Source organism: Pithys albifrons, chromosome 7 (assembly GCF_047495875.1).
Source record: "Pithys albifrons albifrons isolate INPA30051 chromosome 7, PitAlb_v1, whole genome shotgun sequence".
Classification (NCBI taxonomy): domain Eukaryota; kingdom Metazoa; phylum Chordata; class Aves; order Passeriformes; family Thamnophilidae; genus Pithys; species Pithys albifrons.
In genome coordinates, this window is record NC_092464.1 from 22,536,929 (window position 1) to 22,561,679 (window position 24,751).

Consider the following 24,751-nt stretch of genomic DNA (forward strand, 5'->3'; position numbering starts at 1 on the left):
GTACCCTGCCCCTGGGGATCTTAAGCTGTTATACAGAAAGAGTCATATTTCTAATTGTATTTGAGATAAACCAAGCATTTTTGACATGTAGATGTGGATTAAGCTGACCCATGTGAGTTTTAAAGGCTGTATATCAGCAAAGATGAATTAAAAATTTTCCACAATAGAAGCTTCCTAATTGCTGCCTGCAGCAGTTAGGTTTAGAAGTGAGAAAGCTACTAGAATAAATTTGGAAACCTCTATGTTCTAATTAATTGAGGTAATCATGGGGAAATATTCTGTGGGCACATTATGGATGGCAAAGGACTAACTCTCCTGAGATAAGTTGCCATGAGTTTACAGGAGGTTGGACAGAACAGTTTTTCCCCAAAACTCAGGTGCAATTTGCCTTAATCATAGCCTGGACAGGAAAAGACTGTTCCTAAGAATGGTATGTCAGAACATCCTGTGACTGGGTTTTGAGCCTTAGCCTGTGAAGACATTCACAAATGAAAGAAAAATAAATCTTGCTTGATAAACAATAAAGTCAGACTGAAGTCAGACTGCTGGTATTATATTTCAGGAGTTACAGCCCCATACAGACACTGACACCAGATGATTGGCTGAGTAATGTTGCTAATGGTCTTTGATTTCTCTATTCTTTCAAAGGAGTCCTCAAAGTAACATTGCTGTTTGGCTTGTTGCCCTATAGTTTTAGGATTCATATGCTGATGACTGGTGCTGCCATAGAAAGAGTTGAAGTAGAATAAGGAAAAAAAAGACAAAATCACTCCTACAATTCCTAGGAATGTTACAAATTTTCAGAAAATAGAGATATTAGTCATTAGAAATATTTTCTCCATCTGCTTAAAAAACCCTTTATAAATCATAACTTGTCTCTCTTGACAGCTGATGTCCTACGTTTCTGTTTTTTTCCTAGTCTACAAGTCTGATGGGTATTTCTATATAATTACTTTTTATTAATCATAGTAATAATAGTATCTGGTATCTCTGGTGCCATAAAACTCCCAGGTGTGGGATTCCCACCTCTAAGAAAATAAGACCTGTAAAAAAAATCTCATTTTCCTGCTCAAAGTCTAGACCAGATTTTAATTTTGTGTGTGAGGTGGTGCATCTTCCCCGCATAGGCTGTGATCTGAGAAATGCTCATGCCAGACTATACACTCATAACTCCAGCGATAAACCCAGACAGGAAGCCTTTTCTGGATTTTGGCTTTGTTGCAAGGGATGCTACTACTGATTTTTGTTACTGCCATTTACAAGACTGACTTTGTGAAATGTGGTTAAGGATTACTCAAAATTCTCATTGAATCTTGAAAGACTTGGGAGCCATGATGGTATCAGAAAATGAACTGCCATAATCCAAAAATGTGCCATTTCTGTTGATAATTCTAAACAAAAACCACCAGAAGGCACCTTCTGAAGCACTGAGCTACTTACTTTTGATTTAATGCAAATATTTACAGTAATTTATATTTTATTAGAGCTGTTTAAATATAAAAATAATTTACAAAGAAAATAGTTTTTTTTAGATGGAGAACAAGAACACATAACTAGAAGGAGAATGGCCATCCCATATCAGAAGAGCACAGAGAAGGGGCATGGAAGGCAGGAGACAGGAGACTGTCATTTCCCTCCTATTTTTAATGTGCTTTTTTGTCCTTGATTTTTTCTCAGCTTCTCCTCAGCTCCATTACCTTCCTCTGTGAGCATCCAGCTGAGGCCAGAGCTGTGACCAGCCCCTATCTCCCTGCTCTTGCTGCTTTAGGCTTAAAGAAAAACAAAACAAAACAAGACAAAACAAAACAAAACAAAAAACCTTTTCCATGTTACAACCAAAGCAAAAGGGCCATGTTGGCAAACAATGAAAAAATGCCTATTCATATCAGTAGGATCAGGATTTTGTTTCAAGAGTTAGGGAGAAGAGTTCACTAACGCATGTGACTGTTTCTGGGGCATTGGTGTGCAGTGCACGAAGTGACAGCTCAAGCCATAGGTGTTGTCTCTGCTTCCTCTCTCCTGTGCTGCTGCTCTTTCTGAGGAACTGTGTGCACACCTGTGACTTTTGAAAGGAACTTAACTTAAAACGTTTAGCCACAGCAGTGTTTTTATAAGATCCTGACTTCCTAATGTAGGATAATTTAGGCCAATGATGTCCTACAAAATGCTGAACCCACAGCAGCAATGGTCAGGTTTGCCTGATAGTATGTATATTTGGGCTTGAAATGCGTTCACTAGGTTGAATGTTATTTGAATTTCTTTAAATTATTTCAATCTGTGAAAGAGAATCGAAGACAGTTTATAAACAGTTCAGATCTGTCAGGGTCACCTGCCTTGAGTTCGTCTAAAACAACACTCAAAATTGCAAGATGTTTAGTCGTGTGAACAGGTGACACATTTCACCTTGTTTCTTGTGGGTCAGCATTCCTTGTTAAGGTGAAGAGATGCAGAGCAGGCAGCCCATGGCTGCAGAACACTTGTTTTGTTGTGAATCATAGGATGGTCTCCCCACACTGTTAGTTTCACCTTCCAGGACAGAAAGACAGGCACAAAGTGGCTACTGCATCTTGCTTTCTGTTCAGAAAGTAGACCTTTTGTAGCACGTTGAGGTGCATGGCTTCATTTGAGGTTGGCAGTAAAACCTCTGAATCTGTTATGGTGTCTGCTGGTTTCTCACATAAATTTGAGCTGGAAGAAACATTTGGCATGAAAGCTAATGGATTTGATTGCAGGAGAACTAAAACCCTATTGAAAGCTGATCCCACCCTTGATCAAAACTGCCAAGGTTTGCCTACTTTTAACCCCAGCATTACCTGCAAGTGTCCCTGAATGCTGTCTCTCCATCCTGTAAATGAGAAAGGTCATGACTGGCTCTTTCTCATTTAATGTATACGTAAATCTGGGATACACAGCACATACACAATTGGAGGACATAACCTGAAAGGTGATCAAAACCACCTCAAACAGCTACATTTATCACAGAAGACGCATTGCAAGATCTGTGAGCATACTCTGAGTCCTGTATGTTCACAGTAGCAGGCACTAAAGATGACAATGTAACTCTGGAGCATGTAATTCTACAGCAAAACTAACCGGTGAGGCCCTGTGAGGGGAGGGCAAGGTTGTTTCTTTAAGTGTGCAACTGCATTCTGGATGTATTGGGCTGTAGCTTCGCAGGTGCAGGTGAACAGCAAAGCGCACATCAGTCAGACATGGCAAACCACAGTCAAGTGGGCAACACAAAGAGGATTTGAGAAGAAGGAAATGTAGGCAGCTACACTGAAAGTATGGCCTTCAAAATCTTTTGAAAAGACAGCATTGTGTTTGAGTTATGGTGCAAAACTGCTTGGCTAAAGGCTAGATTCGGGATCCTGGTCAGAGGGTCTGTTTGTGCAAGGCAAATGATCAAGATGCCCCACGAGGGTTTATTGCTTCCTCCAGGATCACCTGCTGAGACTGATGGGCAGGTAGATTGGCCATGGCTTTTACACACGCACTATGGCCTTCTCTTGCAGTGTCTAAAATGCAAAGAGCCTGTGGTGTGCAGGAGGTGACATTGTGCTGGATTGTGGTGCAAGAGATGGGAGATGCCTTCATTCTACTTGCTGTCTCCTGGCTGTGATACGTTATGAACAGCTTTCTGATAAGGCTTGCCAAGTCAGATCTCACAACCCCAGTTCCTTGTTTCTAATCTCCAAGTGCATTGTTATAAATTTTAAAATGAAAATTTTAAGTTTTACTGCAGCTATGGGGCAAAATTTGTGAGTAATTGGATTACTACTCATACATAAATTCTACCTGCCTTATTTCCTCCTCTTCCTCTTCTCCTTATTTTTTTCTTTCTAGATCCACCAACAGTTTATTAGCAGTCCTTCCTAGTCCAAATGTGGGCAGAGATGACTGCACTTGTATGGGTAGTGAACAGCAGGGTCCTGTTGAGAACCTTTCCGTGGACTTTTTTTTTTTTTTAAATTAGCCTGTTTTCTTGCATGTGCAGTTTGGTGCCCAGGTCTGTGATGCTGGACATATGAAAACCTTGTTTTATACTGCAGTAACGGTTTCCAGTTGTTTTTTTTCCTGAAAACATTAATGTATGTCCATCTTAATGGGTGATCAAACTGCATGTGCTGAAGATATATGCTTCCATGTTTGGATAATTGTACCAACCTAAATCTTTTAAGTGCAGTTGAACTTAGAGGCTACCACATGAGACATTAGAGGATCGTGACCCAGACTGGAGAGCTCTCACCATATAATTTCCATTGAGACCTTGTTGCTTGTGGCTATCATCAGTCCTTGTTTGTATGGGAGGAAGAGAGCGTGCTGTTGTAGGGAGATACAGACACAACCCAATGATACACTAGTCCAAAATAAAAATACAATTAATTAAAAATAAATAAATTTAACTTAGTAATCAAGATACAAAACAAAGGAGTCCCTGACTGGTCTGTAATCCTCTCTAGATGAAAGGACCTGATCCTTTGCATCCCAGAGCCAGGGATGTGGGGCTGTCTGCCAGGGGTGGCTCCTGTGGTTCCTTGGAATCAGTGATGTTGGCAATAGTGCTCATCACTGTAGTCTACAGTTGCACAGCACGCTGCAACCCCCTTCTACATCTGAGGGGCCTGGAAGACCTGTCTTTAGGGACTGAGGGAAACCTTCCAACTTCAGGAGTGCATTAAACTCAGAAGACAATAGATAGTGCTGCTCAGGGAGGGTCTGGGTGATGTGCCTGCACTGATAAGAGGCTTCCTGTGGTAAATGCCCTTGGTCTGCATAAGAGAACAAGGTGTCCAGGGTAGCTCAATTTTTCTACTTTGAGGATTTTCTTCCCTTTTATTCTGCCCAGACTTAGAGCCTGATAGGAAACTCTCAAGTGGGAAAAGTGCAGAATCTCAAAACAGAAGCATAATTAGTTTTTCTTGGGTGTAAAATTTCAGTCAATAATGTGCTGCCGCCTTATTGACATGAAAAGAATACCTTTCATGTGATACAAACATTTACTTGCTCCTGCTTACTCTACTCACCTTGTACAGAAATGCTGATTGCCATTGACTAATCAGTCCATTTTTGTATATTCTCATCAGACTCTTTCTTTGGCTGGAACAATATGCACTGTATGATGCTTGCATGTATAATAATTTGTTATTAGCACTTTGTATATGCCTTTGTTACTTCACAACTAACAGTTTGGCCTCCAAGTGCATGCATTTATGTAAATTAATGTCTTATAAAAATAGTAGATTTATTTGCTATGTTTGTGTCAATATAGGAGATGTGTAAGACTTGCATAAAGACACTGATAATTGCAATTTAGTCACTGGCAGAAGATGTTGTTCAGCTTGTATTCATACAATTACTGTTTCTATTTAGGCTTTATAATGCCACACTTTTAGTTCTGTATTTATTCAATTGCAGATTTGTTTTATTAATTTTATAACAATTAATTACAGTACTATATAAAACAGATTAAGAAATCCTTTTTGTTATACAATTCTAATAAGAAGTAGCATATTTTTTTCTTCCAGTGTTCCTGAAATCTATTCCTTTATTCATATAATGAAATTATTAGACTTCTGATCAAGCAATTTTGTTCCCCTGATACTGAGCTATTAATAAGCTATATACTTGGTTCTGAACCAAGCTTCAGAGTAATGGCAGTTGCTGTTGAAATGCTGGAGTGCAAAGGCATCACATTTATTTTGTGTGTTTCAACACCTCAGGACATTGTCTCCTGCAAAGTCTCCATCTTCATCCACTGGATCTATTGCTTCCAGCAGAAAATACCCTTACCCGATGCCACCTCTTCCTGATGAAGAGAAAAAAGCAAACAGGCAAAGTGCCAGGGTATGTCTCCCTCTTCTCTCTGCATTTTGTCAGTGACTTGATTTACTGGTATCTTTTCAAAAGGAAAGTGTAGCAAATCACCACCTGTGACTAACAGTGAGAGCAGGAGTGGCATCCATTTGCGCCCTGACTTCTGAAGCTGCTGAAGGCTGAGCCTCTGGCAGCGATTAGGGCAGCCTTGGTGGCTGTTTACAGAGAGCAGTTCAGGTTGCTCTTAAACCTGTCGTGAAGCCCAGATTTCACTACTTTTCTTATTACAAGCTGAGAGTGTGTCTGGGGCAGCCTTTGGGCTGTGGAAGGCAGCCCTGGAGCAAGTGGTGTTTCTGGCTCTCCTTCCTTTCCCTTTCTCCCAGTAATTCTCATTCAATCTGGGGGATAGCGACTTTCCAGCTTCATGGAAAGGTAACAAAGGTCCATTATGGAGCATGTGGAGGACTCACACCAAGCCCTTGCAGACCTGGAGGGGCTTGGCTATTGTGTGACCTGAGCCCACCCCAATTCCCCCAGGGTGAGCAGGAACTGCTGTCAGGTGGTGAGTGGATCTGTCCATGTAGACAGATTTCCAGCTGCTCCAAAAGGCAGTGGTAGCTCTTGCTTCCTTTGTGTCAACTCAGGCATAGCAGGTATTTGAATAAACAAAAAAGCCCCTAAATTTGCATTAGGAATTTTACTTGTAAAACCTTTAGTTCATGTTGCTGGTGAGATTCATCATAGTTCTCTGTCTTTTTTTGTCAAGAACAAAGGAGTGGAATGCTGCTGAGGGAACCTGTAAGCTGCTACCCCTGGTGCTGCTTAGGGCAGAAAGTGTGTGAGATGCAGCACAGGGTCTCAGGACGGCTTGGGGGCTGGACTTTACTGATGCGTCTCAGCCCTGGAGCTGCTTTGGCAGCAGCTCAGACTCACAGCACAAAGTCATGCAGAACTAGACAGGAAAGAATGGGAAATTATCTCTACACTCATATTAGTGTAACTGTAAGGTAAAAGCTATCTAGTACAAATTTGAAGCTACACTTACATTTTTCCTTAAACATTTTGCACTCCTAGCCATGGAGATTTACTATGCTGACTGCAAATCATGCTGAAATGTTTGAGACTGACTGCTGACTTTGTGGTCTGGAAGGAGGCTGGGAGGAGACAACGAGCATAGCCTTGGTAACCCAAGTGATTTAGATGCAGTTCCTGAAACAAGCTCCTTGCACTGTTTGGGTAACAGCCTGTTTTATCTTGGTGTTCAATGTGTGTTTGTGTTCCTTTTCCCCCCTTTCCAGCTATGGGAGACGTCCATCTAGCTGCACTGTTTACCTGGGGTCACATCGGAACTGTTTACTTTGGATTTTATAGAAACTCAGCCTCACTGAGTCATTGCATATTCATCTGCTCTTCAGACAATTTGAAAGATCAACAGAGATGCCCATGATCACAGTGAGAATCTCCTCTCATCTGGAAGGGAAAAAAAGTCGTCTTTTTTTTTTCTTTCTTTTTTGTTGACTAGTATTTTATGGATTTGATGAACAACCAAATAGTAACAATTAATAGAGGATAATTAGCCTGGATATGACAAGGCTATTCCGCATGATGACAGATACACTTAACTAGAATCCCAACAGCAGTCCATTTGCCAGTCCTGTGTATGAGAGCGTTTTTCTCTGGTTTATTGCAGTCCTGAGTCAGACCAGAGTGGAACTGGGAATGGCCTCCCGGAGAGCCCAGACGATGTAAACTTGTACGCCATATGCATGAACCTTGTGTTCTTTACTTTCCACATGTAAGGGATAAACAACACACTGTAGTAGAGATTAGCATGCAGGAGTAAGAAATACAGGAATTTTTTTTGTGACAGGATTTGAAGCTTTGAAAGGCAACTATTTGACATAAATGTCAAACAAACAAGGATCATATACTTTTTTTACTTTATGTGTTTATAATCTCAGTATACAGATTGTATATATGTAAACATTTGATAATGTCAAAAATAGCTGTTATACATAAGTGTATTTTGCCAAATGCCTAAAGAAACAGTCATGACTAACATCATCACATTTCACATTTTCTAATATTATGAGCAGACATCTTTGGAAATACTTAATGTAAAACTGTGTCACTCAGAAACTGGTGTTTGACAAAAATCTGTACTATTTTTTCAGCATCTTATACTGTCTTGACAATCTCAATTGTACAGTAGACTGCAGAAACCAGTACAGCAGCACTTTGTCTTAAATCATCGTAGAGGAACCAGCCAAAATCACAGTTCAGTGAGATGACCACTGTATCCTCTCGCAGGTGTAATCAAGAATGATTCAGCAGCCAACATAGTCTTTAAGTCATGTGCAGCCCAAACTTACTGGACATTTGGGAATACTTTCAAGTAGTCAGTTCAGGATGTGGTGATGTGAAGTCTGTCTGGTGAGAGTTGCTGTGTATTTTTAATAGAGCATTTCAGACACTGTTTTAGATGGCAAGGCATAGCTTATGAGAAGCGTAAATATTTCACTGCACTAGATAATAACAGTGCTGGGCAAGTGGCCAGTTTCATTGCTGTCTTTTATTTGTTACTGGAATCACCTTTACCATGCGCTTGAATGCTATGCTTGCTGCCCCTGAAGCCCCCTTGACAATTTTTTGGGGCATTAGACTGAGCACATGTGAGTTTAGCCTAAAAAGAACAGGGTGGTGGGGAACAAACCCTTTACCATGGAGATATTAATGTTGTGTGTAAGTGTATGGTTATTTTTCTAACACTCAAGACTTCTAAAGTTTTTTGTAAAACAAATGTCTTCTGATTGGGAATTTTCAGTCAGTAAGGAACTGGACCCTACTTAATCATCCTCTGGCTTTCCAAAATTGACAAAATCTTAGCTTCAGGTAGTACCACTGCAGAATAGAACACCTGATTTTGTGGTGCAGTTGAATGAATACCTTGCCCAACAGCTGTATGATCAATTAGATGTTATTGTAATGGGAACATCTATGGTGTTTCTGAATCTTCTACCTCTTTCATGTATTTCCTTTAATAAGTGAACCCAATGCTTGCAGCCTTTTAATATATTTTTTTAACTTTTACATCTCTCAATAAAGTTAGATATATGTAAGATTTAATTAAGAAATGTTTAAAGATGTCAGCAACTGTAAAGTATGTAAGATTTTTTAGAAGCACTATATTTTATGATTAGGCTGTATGCTGGATTATGACAAAATATTGGCCTTGGTGTTCAAATGATTTTCCTTCACAGCTGACAGGTTCTGGTAAGTATTTTGGTAAAAGACAAATATGAGTGCAGTTGCATGCAGGCAGACCATCTGGAAGGAGCCAGCCACTTGTAATTGCTTTAGGAAAGAGTTCTGCACTTTTATGAAAGGTAAATATCCATCAGCACTGAAATACATTTTTTACAAAGATTTACTTTGAGTGTAGATAACTGGATTAAAGATAGTTGGTAGCATGTAGCTCATGGAATTAGGGTCTGAGCCATAATAAGTTGAAATCAGTATGTCTGTTATTGATTTCACTTGACTTTGAGGAGGACCCTCAAGAATTTCACCCACATTAGAACATTATGCTAACCCAATAGCTGCTGTGTTACTGTTACCTGGAAGCTGGTTTTCCCTCCCAGATTCATATCTTGTCTTTAGTAACTGGACTGTTCATCATGTGCCTTTTACAGTATTTTTTTGGATACAAACTGGTGTGTAATTCTGAATAATCCTGTTAGATTTCTGTGCATATCTTATGTTTACCAGTGCTTACTCTTCCCTGTCTATTTTGCCTTACCAAGGAGCAGCAAGATTTGGCAGATAGAACTGGATATAACATACTGGCTCTTGTGCAATGTTCATAGCTTCTTGTTTTGCAAACAGTGGCTCTCCTGACTGTATTTTCAATGTAGTATGTACTTCCAGATTCTCATTTGTTTTGGTATAATTCATTTGTAGCATGTGATGATACAGTCATATGTGTAGTGTACCTTTAACAGTCACCTTCACATTTGGAGATATGTGGTGACTGGAAGTCCACTTATGAGCACTAAGTTTAAGTTAAATAAATACTGACTTTCACTGTGGTCTAGAATATCACAGGACTTGGGTTTTTGCAAAATTTTCCTTAGAGAATTTTGCAGCAGCTTGGTAACTTGGGAGGCCTTGTCATTGCACAAAATCTGAACTGGCAGGGCCTCCCAAGCCAGTGGAGGTCAGAGAGAGAAGTTGTTTGCTTACAATCTGTTGTTTCCTACTTCTAAAATGTAGTGTGTTGAAAAGCTGCCAGATTAATAACCTTGAACATTGCAAATATTTTATCCACTGTAGTTAGTTACACTGGCAATAGCAATATCAACTGCCACATAATACCTCATCCAGACTAAAGAAGAGTGCTTGTCACTAAGATAGCTCAGTCATTTTGACTCATTGAGACTCATACTTTTATTTGGTTTTTAATTTTAATTTTAATAAGTGAACTACTTATTGCCAGCTACAGTGTAGATGCCTGTTGAAGTGGGGATGCTACCAGTTCTTCTCAAATAGAAGTAATTTTTCATATAAGCATAGGACCTGCAGGATGAGCTATAGTTGGTTTTATGTATTTCAATCTGGGAGAATAGTTTTATGTAATTTATAATAAAATTAATATGACTAACTGATGGAGACTGAAAAATGGAGATCGTATCCAAATAATAATGCTGCACAATGATGCCACAGTTTAGCAAGTAAAAATTCTCCTGCTAATTCTAGATTTTTGACTTAAGAACTTCTCTGATCTCAGGCAATATACCAGAAATGGTTGTGACTGATAATTTACATATAGTTTTATTTAAGTAAGTGAATTCAAGGAGATTGTTAATTTTGTACAGCCCATCTTTGCTTAAGTTGTGAACTTAAGCTACTACTTGCCAGTTATTTGATATGAAGTGTAACTTGACTTTGAAAGATGGCTTCTTCTGAATGATTTAAGAGTTCCCGATTTACGAGATGTTGAACCTGCTAAGCTGATGTGCTCATGAAATAATTTGAATTGTGCTAATGAACATGAGGACCTTTGAGCTATAGCCTGAATTAAAATCAGAAAGAAATTGTGTTAGTCGCTAGTGTACTGAAAACCTCTTTTTTGAATCCCTATTGCTGGTTTGGACTGATTGGTCTTGGAACACTTATGCGACAACTGTTCTCAAAACCAGAGCTAAGTATGGGTAGATACACTATTATAGACATGCATATACTAGAATATCAAACCAAATTTGTGGTAACTTCATTAATGAATTGGTTAATTAATAGGATAGGATCTAATGTGAAAGAAGGATGAGACTTAAGCCCTTAAGACTTGCTCTGCTGTTGAATCCCATATCTAGCTAGTGTAACAAAAGTTACCACACTCCACTGTAAAAACAATCTCCTGTTCTCTTCCATCCCCTTTCCACTCCTACTAAAAAGCATTTTCATGAATGATTTATCCACTAACAGCCTCTTTGTGACTTGGCTGAGATCACAAAGCTGCTAAGTTAGTCATCTTATTAGGAAGAAATTCTTTACTCTAAGGGTGATGGGACACTGGAACAGGTTTGCCCAGAGAAGTTGTGGATGCCCCATACCTTTTAGTGTTCAATGCTAGGCTGGATTGTGGCTCTGAGCAATGTGGGCAAGTGGAAGGTGTCCCTGCCCATGGCAGGGGGAGTTGGAACTAGATGATCTTTAACATCCCTTTCAACCCAAACCATTTTATGATTCTACGAACTTTTGCTCTTGCTATAGTGTAGGTGATGGTGCCTCACCTCTCATGTGCAATTTGCACTGGTGTGCTGGTTTTGCCTGGAGAAGAGTTAATTTTCTTCACCGTAGCTGGTATGGGCCTGTGGTTTGGATTTATGCTGAAAACTGTTGGTAACACGGGGAATTTTTTAGTTATTCCTGAATAGTGTGTGCATAGAGCCAAGACCTTTTTTTGCTCCTCACACTACCCTGCCAATGAGTGGGCTGGGGGTGCACAAGGAGTTAGAAGGGAATACAGCTGGGACAGCAACCTCAGCTGACCCAAGGACTATCCTATACCATATGGTCTCATGCTCAGCAATAAACCAGGGGGAAGGTTGGTAAGTGGGAAACCACAGTTCAGGGACTGAATGAGAATTGGTTTGCTGGTGGTGAGCAATTCTTTTTATTTGCATCACTTGTCTTTCTTGGGTTTTATTTCTCTCTCAGTTGATTCCTTTTCAATTATTTTTTAAATTATTGCTACTGTTATTATTTAATTTCAATTATTAAACTATTCTTATGTCAACCCATGAGTTTTCTCACTTTTACCCTTCCAATTCTCTTCCCCCATCCCACTGGGGGCGGGGAGTGAGTGAGCGGCTCTGTGGGGCTGAGTTACAGGCTGGGGTTAAACCATGATGGCAACTGGTAAAACCACTTCGTGGCTCAGCCATCCTGTGTCTTTCTCACTTTCTAACATTGTTGAAAACTAAGCCTCTTTAATCACCAGGTCTGTGAACCTAAAAGTTGAGCTGTTTGCTGTTTTTCTTTCTCCAAGTCTGAAGATGATGCATTTCTTTCTCTAAATTATTTGAGTATCAGTGGCACGGGATAACAGTGGACTGTGGACCACTATTATCAACCACCATGTGAAGTTATTTGCCTCATTTTGAGCATTTTGGTCTCCACTGAAGATTTTTTCCCCAGAAAAAAATTATGCATCAGACTGCTGAGCTGATGACCCACTTTGCCTGGCTTCCAAACCATCTAACATTTATCAGCAATATGGGATTTGACTTTGATCACATTTCCTGAAGGCAAATTTAAATAAACTGCATGCATGTCATCCCATGACTGCATGGTGGGGCAAGATTCCTGTGTGTGCATAATTATTGTCCTAATAGAGCAGGAAAAAAGGAAACAGTGAAACTGACAGCTGCAATACAGATAGGACTCTCTTAAGTGTGATTTCATCAGAATAGGAAAGGATTTACTAATTTCTATCATCTACACTAAGAAACTCATTTGACATGAGTATTTTCTAAGTCAGCTTATGAAAACCATTTCTGGTGCCTCAAGTACAGATGCTGATGTAAACCAAAGCTTTGGAAACAGCAGCTTGTGCACCCAGGCTGTGGTATCTTGTCATTCCACAACAGTTTTCTGCAACTAGTTAAAGAAGCAGTAAACAGTCAACATTTATATGTTATCTCAGCCAAGTAACTAAAACAAGAAGTAAAAATAAGTTCAGTACACAGAAATGTGGTCATTTGCTCACTCTTGAGACACTGTACGTGGCTTCAAAATTGGCTTACCTAGCCAGGTCTGGCAGTTTTAGTTCTCTAAAATCTAATCTACGCAAGTTTCAAAATCACTTCAGCTAAGCCAGATTTAAATTGTTTTAAAACTTGTAATACCTAAAGACAAGCTGCATTTGCAATATAACTCAGAATGTGATGAGGAAAATTTGGGAAAATAAGCACAGACCAGTTAAAAAGAAATATTCTCTAAGGGAGAAGTACAGGTGTCAACACTCTTTTTAATTGATAAAGCATAAAATGTCAAAGCAACAAACTTTTTTTTCTGTTTCTGTATTCCTCAGAATTAAAAAAAAATAAAGTTTTTGTTAAAAAAATCAACATGAGGCCTTAAGTCCCAATATATTCTAACTTTAGCATGGAGAGTCTATTTTTCCAACCATGTTAGAAATTCTGTATATAAGCCTGACTGACCTTCTAAGTATAGTGGTGCGAGCAGATAATCATGCAATATTGTAAAGGCTCTGTATAACAGCAAATCCTGATTTATTTTGATTATTAGTACAAGAACTCCTGCTCACTGCCTGTGTAGACTCTGCATATTTTATGCTTGGAAATACAGTCCAGAACATATTCAAACTGTGAATATATAACCTGATTTTTCTTTCTTAAGGATAAAAATATATTACAATAGGCAATGTTTTATATAGAATACAGTACTTATTTTTACCATTGCATAAATGCAAAGTATTTTTTTCAGAATAGCAAAGCATTACAAAATTTTTAATCTGCTGGAGTAAACACTATTTTACGGTATAACCAGTTCTTTCTGCAAAGCTTTTGGGGTGGTATATACCAGCTGGTTCTGCCAGCTTCATTTTGTGCTAATGCTTAACTTGGGCATTGCTGTAAAAAAAAAGCTATCTATTTTTTCACTCATACTAGCCCCTATTGAGAGAGGCAAGAGAGAATCACGTTTCACCACTGTGGCTGGGCTAGTATTGGCAAAAACAACAATCTGCGTTGAATTGTTGTCTTTGCTAGTGATAATCCTTTAAAATCATATCTGATGTAATAGAAGCATAAGATTTGGACAAACACCAAATTGAAGCATTGCAATTTACAACTTTCTAGCTTTGAGTGTGATATTTTTGTCATAAATATTACAGGCATTGGGCTGTTGAACAAAACTGGCTTTTATGTAGCTAAATAAAATGTTGCTTTTTAAAAAATCAAGTAATTGTAATTTGGGGTTCTAAATTCCTGCTCACTTTTAATAATAACAGCGTCACCATATCCACTTCTAGGAGAGTATTTAATACAAATGCCTGTGGTTTTCAATGTTACTAGCATATTGTAACATCAGTAAAGTGATTTTCAATGACAAAGGCTGCTGTATTTTGTTCTTCTAAATCCTTGTATTTAGCACTTTTGATGTCTAGGTCTCTGTAAAAAAAAAGATGATGCATGCATGGCAAAAGGCTAATAGTAGAATACAGATGTTATTTTTCACATTCCAGGGTTGAAAATGATCCTGTGAGCTTCTCAAGTCTTTATCTTAGGGGCTTACTGTTCTCAAAGGAAATCTAAAATTACTATTCCTTAGTTTGCATGTGAGGGCAACCTATTAAAAATACCTATTCAAAACTATGCCCAATGGTTTGCACAAGTGTCAACAGCAATCACCCCCCTTGGTATCATATAAGCATCCTTCCCAGTATGCCTTGTGGGAAAGAGAAACCTCTAACTCTGAGTTTGAGATAACTGCTTCTCTAAAGCAGGTATCTTGCACATTCACGATGTCCACTGAATCTACTCTTAATGGGGAAGTAATTTTCACAAAGGTTTCAGGTGGCTTTTTTTTTAGCTAGATGACATCATAGTAACTTCTTAGCATCTGAATGTATTAGCTTAGTTTCTATCTAAACATGAAAGATGATTTACTCCATCAGTCCCTGTGAATATGATGGATTTTTGAAATGTTTACAGAGAACAAAAGGCATTTATTTCCTAAGTAAGCTAGAATTGTCTCCTGGTTTTGGAACAGCTTGTTTTCCAGTTTTCTCTGTTTTGTGTCTACTGAAGAAAACCCTATGGGTTCATACTGTTTTCTTGCAGCATTTCACTGCCCAGTAGCTGGCAGGTGCCAAAATAAACTGAGAAAGACTTGAGTCTTGGGCTCTTGGACTTGAGCGCTTTGGCCCATTTGGATCAGCTCTCCCCACTGCATTCCCTCCCAGCCTCTTCTTCCCACCCTCAGCCTACTCATTGTGGTTGCAGAGTGAGAAACTGAGAAGGCCCTGAAGCTGTGCAAGCTGTGCCTGGCAACAGCTCAAACACTGCTGTGCTACTGAGTAGTCACAAATCTAAAACACAGCAACTTAGAGGCCACTATAAAGACAATTCATTCTATCCCAGCAAAGCCACTACAAGACCAGAATCACAACTAAGCAGAGAAAAGTTGCGTGGGTAATGAGCATTTTGGTAAAGATATCTCATCAGTTTAAGGATGAATATTTATGCCAAATGGTCTAATCTAGTCCCTACAGGAAGAATAGCCTCTGGTCTTACTAACCTCATCAGCTGTCAGAATTTTGGACTGCAGCAAAACTGATATTGGCTACTTTACTCAGAGAAACCTTTATGGACTTTGGTCATTACATTAGAAATGCTTTCTGTAGCATTCTGTCTGTTTCCCAACTTTATGTGCAACAGGACAATGTGCAATTACCAAAATGTGAAAGTATAATGCTGTCTATGCCTTTAGAATTAATTTTTGAGGGCAGAAAGAGAACTAGCTCCTGAAATAAAACTAGAAATGATATCTAAAGGATTCTACATTTAAGTAGTAAGTAAGGGTTTCTTTTTTAGGTGAGACCAGCCTGCTTTGAATTTATAGCCCAGAAACTTGAGACCTGAATTTTACAGTATTCTTAGCAAGGTAGTGCATAAAAAATATCTTCAAGTGAGATTTCTGCTCTGAGGACTATTTCTCTTTTATGTTTTTCTGTATCTGCTTTCATGAACATTCTTCAGCATTGGTAAATAATGCTTTAATCTGAAAGAGTAATAGGGCAATAACGTTTTTGAAGTGGTTTTAGGGCCTTTTACATTAGATTGCATATTGAGGCAAACCCTGCTTGTTAGGGTTTAAAGTGGGGGAGAAAGAAGCAGCCATTTAACTGGCAGCCATTTAACTGGCAGCAGACGTAACTGGTCTGTCAGAAGTTAATTGTGAAAAGGGAAAGTTGATGTACAAACTGACATGGCACAGCTTTTGTATGTTTAAAGATGTTTTATATAGTGACAACAGAGCAAGAATTTATAGGAACAAAAGCCCCCTGTACCAGAGCACACAGCAGGAAGACTTCTCAGCTATGTTTTGTCGCATCCCTGCTTACAGGAAGTTCTAACAGGTAGTCTCAGGGCATGGTGTTACAGACTTCATCTTGAAAATAGCTGACAAAATAAGCAACCGAAACTTACCGATGTTCTAACAGACCAGTATAAAATGACCATTTCAAAAGCTCACTCAGTTTGTACATCTGTCTTATGCCATCAAAGACAAAAGAATATGTATCATCTTAAGTCATACACATTACTCTTTAAGACAGAAAAAGGTAAGTTGCACTTGAGATATCGGCTTTAGTGAATCACAGGGGAAAAGGAAACATATTACAGAAAATTTTAGCATTTGCACGGTCTGAGTCATACATAGTGAATTGCAAGTTTATAAAAATAAAAGCTTCTTTAATAATCATAGGTTAGATGTTATACACAAGAGTACATGAATAGTTCATATTCATCGCCAAGACTAAAAAAAAGTGTGTACAGTGATATTTCATAAAATAGCAATTTCCAATATTAAGATACACAATCACTGGAAGAGTTGGCAAAGCAAAACACAGATTGGAATGTTAAATCATGCTCATTCGTGGCTTGCTTCCTTTTGATTTAGATGCTCATAACACACTGTATGAACTGAAAAGAGAATAATGCTTATTAGACAGATGTATGGCAGAGAACAAGTTTTCACTTTTTCTCCTACAATACTCATTGTCACTATGCTTTTCTGTAGAGAATTTTGGTCCATGAAGAACAGAATTTTAAGTATGAGAATCAGCAAGTAGTTAATTAAAACAAAGCATCTCCTTAATGATAACAACAAAAATAAAAACCAACAGATGCTCCTCAACCCCTTCCCTGCCGCCAAAACCCAGGAAAAGTTGAATCTAGTTTTCTCCTTTTCTGGCAGAGATGTGGCCAGGAAGCCAAGAACCACTGGCCTGACTGAGATTTGTGTCTGTCTCCACTAGACCTCTGCTAACCTCTCCTGGGGAAAATGCCTACCAAGCTTTAAACAAAAAATGACAAAGGAGTCACAGAAAGTGATGCTATCAAGCAATGTAGCTTCTTGGATCTTCCTGAACCAGGCTGGTAAGAAAGAAGTCCAGACAAAAGTGCACAACAACATTTTTACAAAACTCTATAAAATATACAAAAACTTTTTGAGACAATACTCAACAAGCCCCAGAACTTTTGGCCTCTCAGATAACACTACAAGCGCAGGGAAGATAGGCACAAACTCAAATCAGTACTGATTGTCTTCAGTTTTAAGTTTTTCCATTGTTTTACCCTGGACTTTTAATGGATTCCTTAAAATTCACTTACATCATCATACTGGAAGTTCACAAAACCCTGCTGAGTTGTATCCCTTCTTCTAAAACATTCTGAAAAAATGCATTAAGAAAACAGAAATCAGGTAAGAATTGCAGTTAATAAATTTTTAAAAAATGTATAGTAGTTTCCTAAAATTCCCCAAGTCAAATGAAGGAGAACTGATGCAGAACACTGCAATTCATTCCAAGACTTAATTTCCTGTTATATATTTGTGTATTTATCATATACACCCTTTATGTTCTGTTAATAAACACAGTTTCCCAATTTTGATAGCTTTTCTAGTCTCTGGAATAAACCCTGCATTAGTTTTAAATCCATTTTATCATGTGAATGTAAAAAGCCTTATCTATAGTTGTTCCAGTTCTGCCTGGAGACTATTGAAGGGAACCTATTTTGTAGTACGCAAAAGTTGAACTTGAGGTAAATCAGCAATTAGATTTTATTAAATAAAAAAGGGTATTATGGGGACGACAGTAACAAGGCTATAATCGGGCATACCGGTGAGAGCGCGGAGTTTCACACAGCAGGCAATGTAATCATCAAATGCAATCTTTCCATGAGTGCTGTATCGCTTTGTGATTGCAGTCACAGCCTGGGGGCTCAGTCTAAATCCTATTTGAAAATATAAAGTCTTATTTTGAAAACACAGCTAAGTTAACAGAGTCCAAGGCATTTTTCATTGTAAAATATCACGTTAGTTACTGCAGTATGATAACTGGTACTGGGAAATGGTGTAACTGGCATCAGAAGCAAGAACATTTCACAAGTTACCCATATTCATCAAGGCCTTCTCCAGTTCTTGACGATCCACTGTACCACTTCCATCACTGTCAAAAGTTACAAAGTGTTGCTTCCAGCCATTGAGCACAGCCCAGAGTTCTTTAAACTCATTAAATCCCAGTGTGCCAGACATATCCCTCTGATTTCAAAGCTAAGAAAAACATTTCTTAACAAATAAGCAAAAAAGCACCACCTCTCTGTAGTTAAAAACTATTACTTGAAGGTTAATATTATTTCACTATTATTAATTTCTTCTGGTAGAAAACTAACTAAAGCATCCCCCAGCACAGATGCCAGGTAATACTACTACCCAAAACCAAAGGTCAGTGAACCTGCTCTCCACGCTTCTTCCCAAGGAAATCTGCTAAAGCTATTTGCTCTTTATGAATTCTACTTAGTTCACACACTTGGTTTTGACCTGCTATTATATAATTGTAACTAATAAAATATGTATTTGAAACAAAAATAGATGCCAAAGAAAAAATTAAGGTATCAGTTCTCTTGTATTCTATGCAGTTTGCTCATGGTAAGCTAAGAGTCCTTGCAGTTTCATTTCTACTTTTCTTTTTAAGCAGCAAAACATTCGAACATGACAATTTAAGTTTTGGCTAAAAAAACTTCAAAGATTCCAACCTTACCCAGTAGGTCCTACTGCTGAATGCCATATACTGTTCCATTAAATACTCAAGCCTGATTCATTCAAGGAACAGGATTTAGGGGGACTTAGATTGCTTACTCAGGTTGTGTAATAAAAATGTTTAAAATTCATGTAAAAGGACTGGAAAGCTTCCTATTTGAAAAGCATAGTAAGTGATTTGCACAGACCTCTATTCTGGACCACCAGACCTGACTCTTCATACATTCAGTGGAGAAAAATGTCCCCAGGCTTGGAGGGATACCCCTTATTATAAGAAGATCAGTCACTGAGAGCCTCTTTTATTATTATTTCTTCTTCCTTTGAAATCAGTAAGAATGGAAGTAGCTTTCCAGTCATACTGATCACAATACTTACCAAGTAAGGTTGAATGAGAACTACAAAGCATTTTCCAAATTTCTGGCACCCTTTCATCTTTGCTTATGTAATGCAAAAACATTTATATTTCACAGTAAAGGATACGTCCAGCATTGAAATCATAAGTCTGCAAGTCTCTAAGTTGAAAGCTGTTAAAATTGGAAGAAGGAAAAATAAATTATGTTAGAAGCATAATTTTCTGTTTTGTCTAAATGTAACATTTTAAATTTATTATAAATTTAAATTATATAGTGGTAATATACTCTAATGTATAAAGTACTTATAATTGGTTCCCCTGTATACAGCCATTCTGTATTTTCATCCAAGTAAAAGCCACTACTTAACAGAAAAACTGACAGTATACAATCTGGAGACAATTCAAGTTATATTTAAAATTATTTTATTTCAATGTATAACAGTTTTGTGTTTCAGACAAAGTGGTCCTTTATTTTCCATCATAGACATGACTTAAGCAAGTCATTTTCACTCAGAGAAGCTCCACTTTGTAAACTGAACAGGAGGGATCCTGACAAAGGAGTCCTGCCACAGATTTTGGTCAATATCAAAGCTCCATTTAAAGCAAAGCAAAACACCCTATTAAGAACTGTCTGTCCATTACAAAACAAAACACTTCTCCCACTCCACAGCCCAGCAGTGGGGAACTAAAGAGGCTGAGAAGGGGAGTGTTATGTGCACAGAACTGAATATAGAGAATTTATGTTGCCAAGTAATCCATATAGAAAGCAAATCCATTGACCATGAAAAGAAAAAAACCACCAATTTTGCAGAAGGTACAACTACAAGCTTTTTTTTAGTAAATGGCAGAATTATTATGCTTTAGTTTTGCTTATTTATTTAAATCATTAACTTACGTTTGTATGCTCCTGCAATCCCTGACTGGGTGAGACATCTCTGTAGCTCATCAGCATCTATTTGTCCATCCTTTCGATAACAGAAGATGTATCAGCTATTGCTTTAATTCCCTCTCCCACTCTGGTTACTCCCAGTATCCACTTCCTTTACAGTAGCATTAAATTAGTTACCCTTTCAAAAAGGAACCCAGACACATAACCTCTTCTCAAGACAGCCTTAAGACTGACAAATCTAAAGAAAAATAACACTCTGGGGTTTTTAAAATAGTCAGTTGCTATCAGAACAAACAAAAGCAGAAAGCAAAGAACTTTGAAAGAAAAACAAAACAAACCCAGAAAAGATACCTATCTGCATGGTATGGAAAAAGCCACACTTCCAACTCATCCAGCTCAGGGCCAAATAGAGAAAAAAACCTGCCAACTCATGACCTGCCAAAAGTGGAGCTGGAATTCTAGGTTTTATTCTTCCACACCCACCATAAAGTTTGGTTCACAGAGAGTTTAATTTAACCTCATTCAGGAATGGAACATTCTACCTGTAGATATAAAAAAATGATGGCACTTCTATAAATCATTAAATATTGAAAAGAGAGTTGCTTTATATTGGAAACAAATTTATTTGCCTCAGCGTTTTCCTGATGTTTTTAAATCCAATAAGCATTTTTTTTAGTAAGAACAGAAATATGCTACTAAATGGCATGTTGGGAACAGCACAGCCAGATAGCTTTCAGAAATGAAGTATCATTATTTAAAGGACAAATAGTAGTTACTATGTTAAATAATATTTGACAAGGTCTGAAAAAAGAGAAACTATGTTTGATTCTATGTAAAGTTAATGCCGGCTAAGCCCGAAATTGCTTCCAATCTATTCCATCAGTCTAACAAAACAAAAGGTAGGATCTGGATAACTTTAAAATAGAGGAAGAGAGAAAAGCATGACCTGTAATCAAGATTAACATTACCAAAAAGATCCTGTGTTTTTGTTTTCAGTTTTGTTTTAAGTAGAACATAAGCAGTTAAACTAGACAAGGCATATGGGCTTTGCAAACAGACAAAAAAAATTATTCCTACGAAAACAGACTCAAATTCAATAAAGATTTGAAACTGTACTTTTGACTTTCTTCTGTAAACAAAGGAGACTAATTCATCAAATCAAAGACAAGATCTCTGTTGTAAACTACCTCAAAGGAAGATCAGAGATAACATTATATATTACAAAGGCATAAAACCAACAGAGAGCAGCAAATCATAATCAAAACCTACTAATTCTCCAGTAAGTACAGATGGAAAACTGAGATGTGGCTTTTTACAGAGTTGCAGAGATGGCCGTAAAAGCAGCTGATAATTTATCTGTTCTATTTCACTGCCTCCTTGTAGGGTTTTTACTTCAGCACTGCTACTGGTCTCTAAAACTGACACCTCCAATTCTAAGGATAACACTTTCAAAGCTAACCAGTTTATTTCAATAAGGAATGATTTCTACAAATAAAAAGTATTTCAGTATTCTAAAGTGGTAACTTGATCATACACATCAGCCCACTGGTTCCCCTGCTCACAGTAACCATGCCTCACTTGAGATGTCTGGGGATGGTCTACGTTTTGCTGACCTTCAGCTCCCGCTATCTCTTCTGCACCGTGCTGCATCCTGTTTGCCGCTACCTCCCTTTCCCTTTACACTAGGAGCTTATTCATTTGTCCAGTGTCAGTTCTGGCTCCGCTGCTGATTCCTGGCACACAGCCAGGTGGCACCTGCATGCAGAGGCATCTCAGCTGGCAGGCAATTTGTCAGGACATTCAGGAGAACTCAGCTTGGGCTCCACCTTTCTAGAGAAGCCTCACTACACACAGGTTGTTCAGTGTTCTCCTTTACTACAAAAACACATTGTCTAAATATTTTCTTCGGCAGTTATAAAGAAGTAAGATATAGTTTGTAAGATGCATCATTAATTCAAAAGAGTTAACACAGAGAACAAAACTAATCCAAATTATAGAGGGAATTTGAACATCAGTTAATATTGCTGAATTCAAACTTTCATGTTGTGGTTATGTCTGCCTGTGGGTAACAGATCCAGGAAAAGTTTTAGATCTGCACACATACAAGTATGCAAAAAATAGCTTTACATATGGCCAACAAAGACAAAACTTCAGCTCCATAAACTTAATTGCTCCTAAACTTTGTAATATAGTTCAAGTAGCACTTATCTTACTTATCTAGTAAGGTACATAATCATACAGACCAATATAGCTGCCACAAAATTACACGAATTAAAAATGCTGTGCAGAATGACAGGGAAGAAAAAAGAAAAGTTCTGAATGCCTTTCCTCTAAAAGTATAGTCATTCACTGCTACCAGTAAACCCAGATAATAGCACAACTCAGGACTGCTTTTCCATTTGCAAATCTATTAATATAATGTAATGACCTCTTTCCCATTATCATTTCCTGCTCTTAGCCAGGCCATCTCCACAGCCCATGCTTTCAATTGTTTCTGGTTTCTTTCTCCTGACACTGACAGTGTTCACCAGCACAGAGCTGAGCCACGATTCAGTTACATTTCATGGATCCATATAGACCTGTATACACTAATATAGGCACACAAGCATATGTTTGTGTACATATATGTATGTATTCACACAAACAACACAGAAACTAACATGATTATTCAAACTGCAGAGTTCCTGTGTGTATACAGCCATATCATAGAGCGACACAGCTATATGGAGGAAACAGACTAAGTAAAACAATTCTGGCTGTTTTGGTTTTTGTTGTTTTTTTTTTTTTTTTTTTTTTAATTTGAAACAATACTTTTTTTTCATTGCAAATATTAGGCATGCCTCTTTCCAAAGGCTAATGTAGAAAGTATTTCTCAGGAAAAAAATAGTCAAGAAGCAAATAACATTTTAGAAGTTTACCTGCCCTCCTACTGCAGCAAAATAACCATACAAAGGATCCTGAGCTTGTCCAGGGAATGCTGGTCCTCCTGGAGCTCCTCCATACTTTAGTAATCGAGAAGAAAAGTTAAGACACAGTTAAGAATCTGTACTTACCAACTTACGTTTTTATATACACACCATACAAAAAAACCCCAAAAACAAAACCAAACCAACCAACCAAACAAAAAAAACTCCTTATGAAAAAAATCACAACCTTGAATTTTAGTATTGATACATTAATTGACTGTAATGTAAGCAGATCAGTGTAAAACACTGCACAGGAGCAATCCACTGATTTAGCTACGGCCTGGTGTATCTCATCAAGGTTTAACTTTAATCTATTACTAGCAGGAAACGGGGTGCTGAAGTAATATTAAAGCACTGCAGATTTTTCTGATATTTTCCGATTTTTCTTCAGTAAAGTTGAACAAGACAGACCTCTAAGGAAAATACTTGGATGAATATATACTGAGTGCGAAAACCGTTCAATAAGATTGATTATTAGCTGAAAATCACGGAATGGTATCCCCTGCACTGACTTTCGCCCCCCGGCAGCAGGTGCCGGGCGTGCCTCTCTCTGCTCTTCCCACTTCCCATTCCCGAGCTAGCTCCTGCGGCACCTCTCTGCGGGCGCGGCGCCCGGACAGACCCCGAGCTCGCCACTGCCCCCTGGCCCGGACAGACCCCGCTCACACGGCGCTCGCCGCTGCCCCCTGCGCCGGACAGCCACATCCGCGCTCCCCGCCGCCGCTCACCGCGCCCTGGTAGAAGCCGCCGGCCGGAGGGGGCTGCCCAGGGAACGCCATCTTCGCCCGCAGCGGCGCCGGCCCTGCCCCGGCCACGGGGCCGCCCGCGCCGGGCGCAACCACCAGCGCAGACCGGGAGGGGAGATGGAGGGGGGCCGGCGGCGGGCCGCGGGCTCCGGGAAGGGCCGGGGCTGGAAACTGCCGCCCGTGCAGGGCAAAGCCGGCCTCCGGTCACCGGAGCAGCGAGCGATGCCGCCGAGAACTGAGGGACCCATCCCTCCAGCGTCGGCCCCCTACATTCCCTCCTCTAGCGTGGTGGTACAGGCCGCCCGCCCCGAGGCGGTATTTCCTGGCCGCGGGTGCTGCGGGGCGCGGCGATACCTCGGGGCGGCGACGGCCACTGCCCTGCGCCTGCCGGCGGGCCGGACCGGGGTGTGGGTCCGCCGGGCCGGGCCGGGCCGGGCCGCGCCGCGGGCGGGAAGTGCTGAGGGCCAGCGGAGTCAGCGTGAGGCTCCCGGGCAGCAGCTGTCGGACACCCGCGGGATCCCTGGCACACCTCGCGGGGAGCGCTGCTCTGCCTCGGCTGTGGCCCAGTAAAGCACCAGGGCAGCTCTGAACAGCAGGTTCACTGCTGAATCGGCTGAGTTGATGTCAAGTTATTTTA

At 39.3% G+C, this 24,751-nt stretch overlaps 2 protein-coding genes across 8 annotated transcripts in view; one reads left to right on the forward strand and one right to left on the reverse strand.

Moving 5' to 3' along the window:
• Window positions 1–14,453, forward strand: part of ADAM22 (ADAM metallopeptidase domain 22) — a 133,102-nt gene extending 118,649 nt beyond the window's left edge. For all 6 annotated transcript variants that reach the window (XM_071560570.1, XM_071560564.1, XM_071560565.1 and 3 more), the window contains 2 exons: window positions 5,724–5,847; window positions 7,116–14,453. In XM_071560570.1, the coding sequence (XP_071416671.1) occupies window positions 5,724–5,847; window positions 7,116–7,136 (145 nt within the window). In that variant the 3' untranslated portion in view covers window positions 7,137–14,453. The remainder of the gene's footprint in view (window positions 1–5,723; window positions 5,848–7,115) is intronic.
• On the reverse strand, window positions 13,330–24,206 carry SRI (sorcin). Of its 2 annotated transcripts, XM_071560572.1 has the most exons (8): window positions 24,097–24,206; window positions 23,321–23,404; window positions 20,409–20,478; window positions 19,642–19,685; window positions 18,516–18,663; window positions 18,243–18,356; window positions 17,736–17,794; window positions 13,330–17,045 (listed from the first exon to the last, which is right to left on the reverse strand). In XM_071560572.1, the coding sequence occupies exons 1-8, from the start codon at window positions 24,145–24,147 to the stop codon at window positions 17,019–17,021; spliced, it is 597 nt and encodes a 198-aa protein (XP_071416673.1). In that variant the 5' UTR covers window positions 24,148–24,206; the 3' UTR covers window positions 13,330–17,018. The 2 variants fall into 2 exon arrangements, with proteins under 2 accessions (XP_071416673.1, XP_071416674.1); XM_071560573.1 differs by lacking the exons at window positions 20,409–20,478; window positions 24,097–24,206 and having other exon boundaries at window positions 23,321–23,377.
• Window positions 24,207–24,751: the final 545 nt, after the last annotated feature.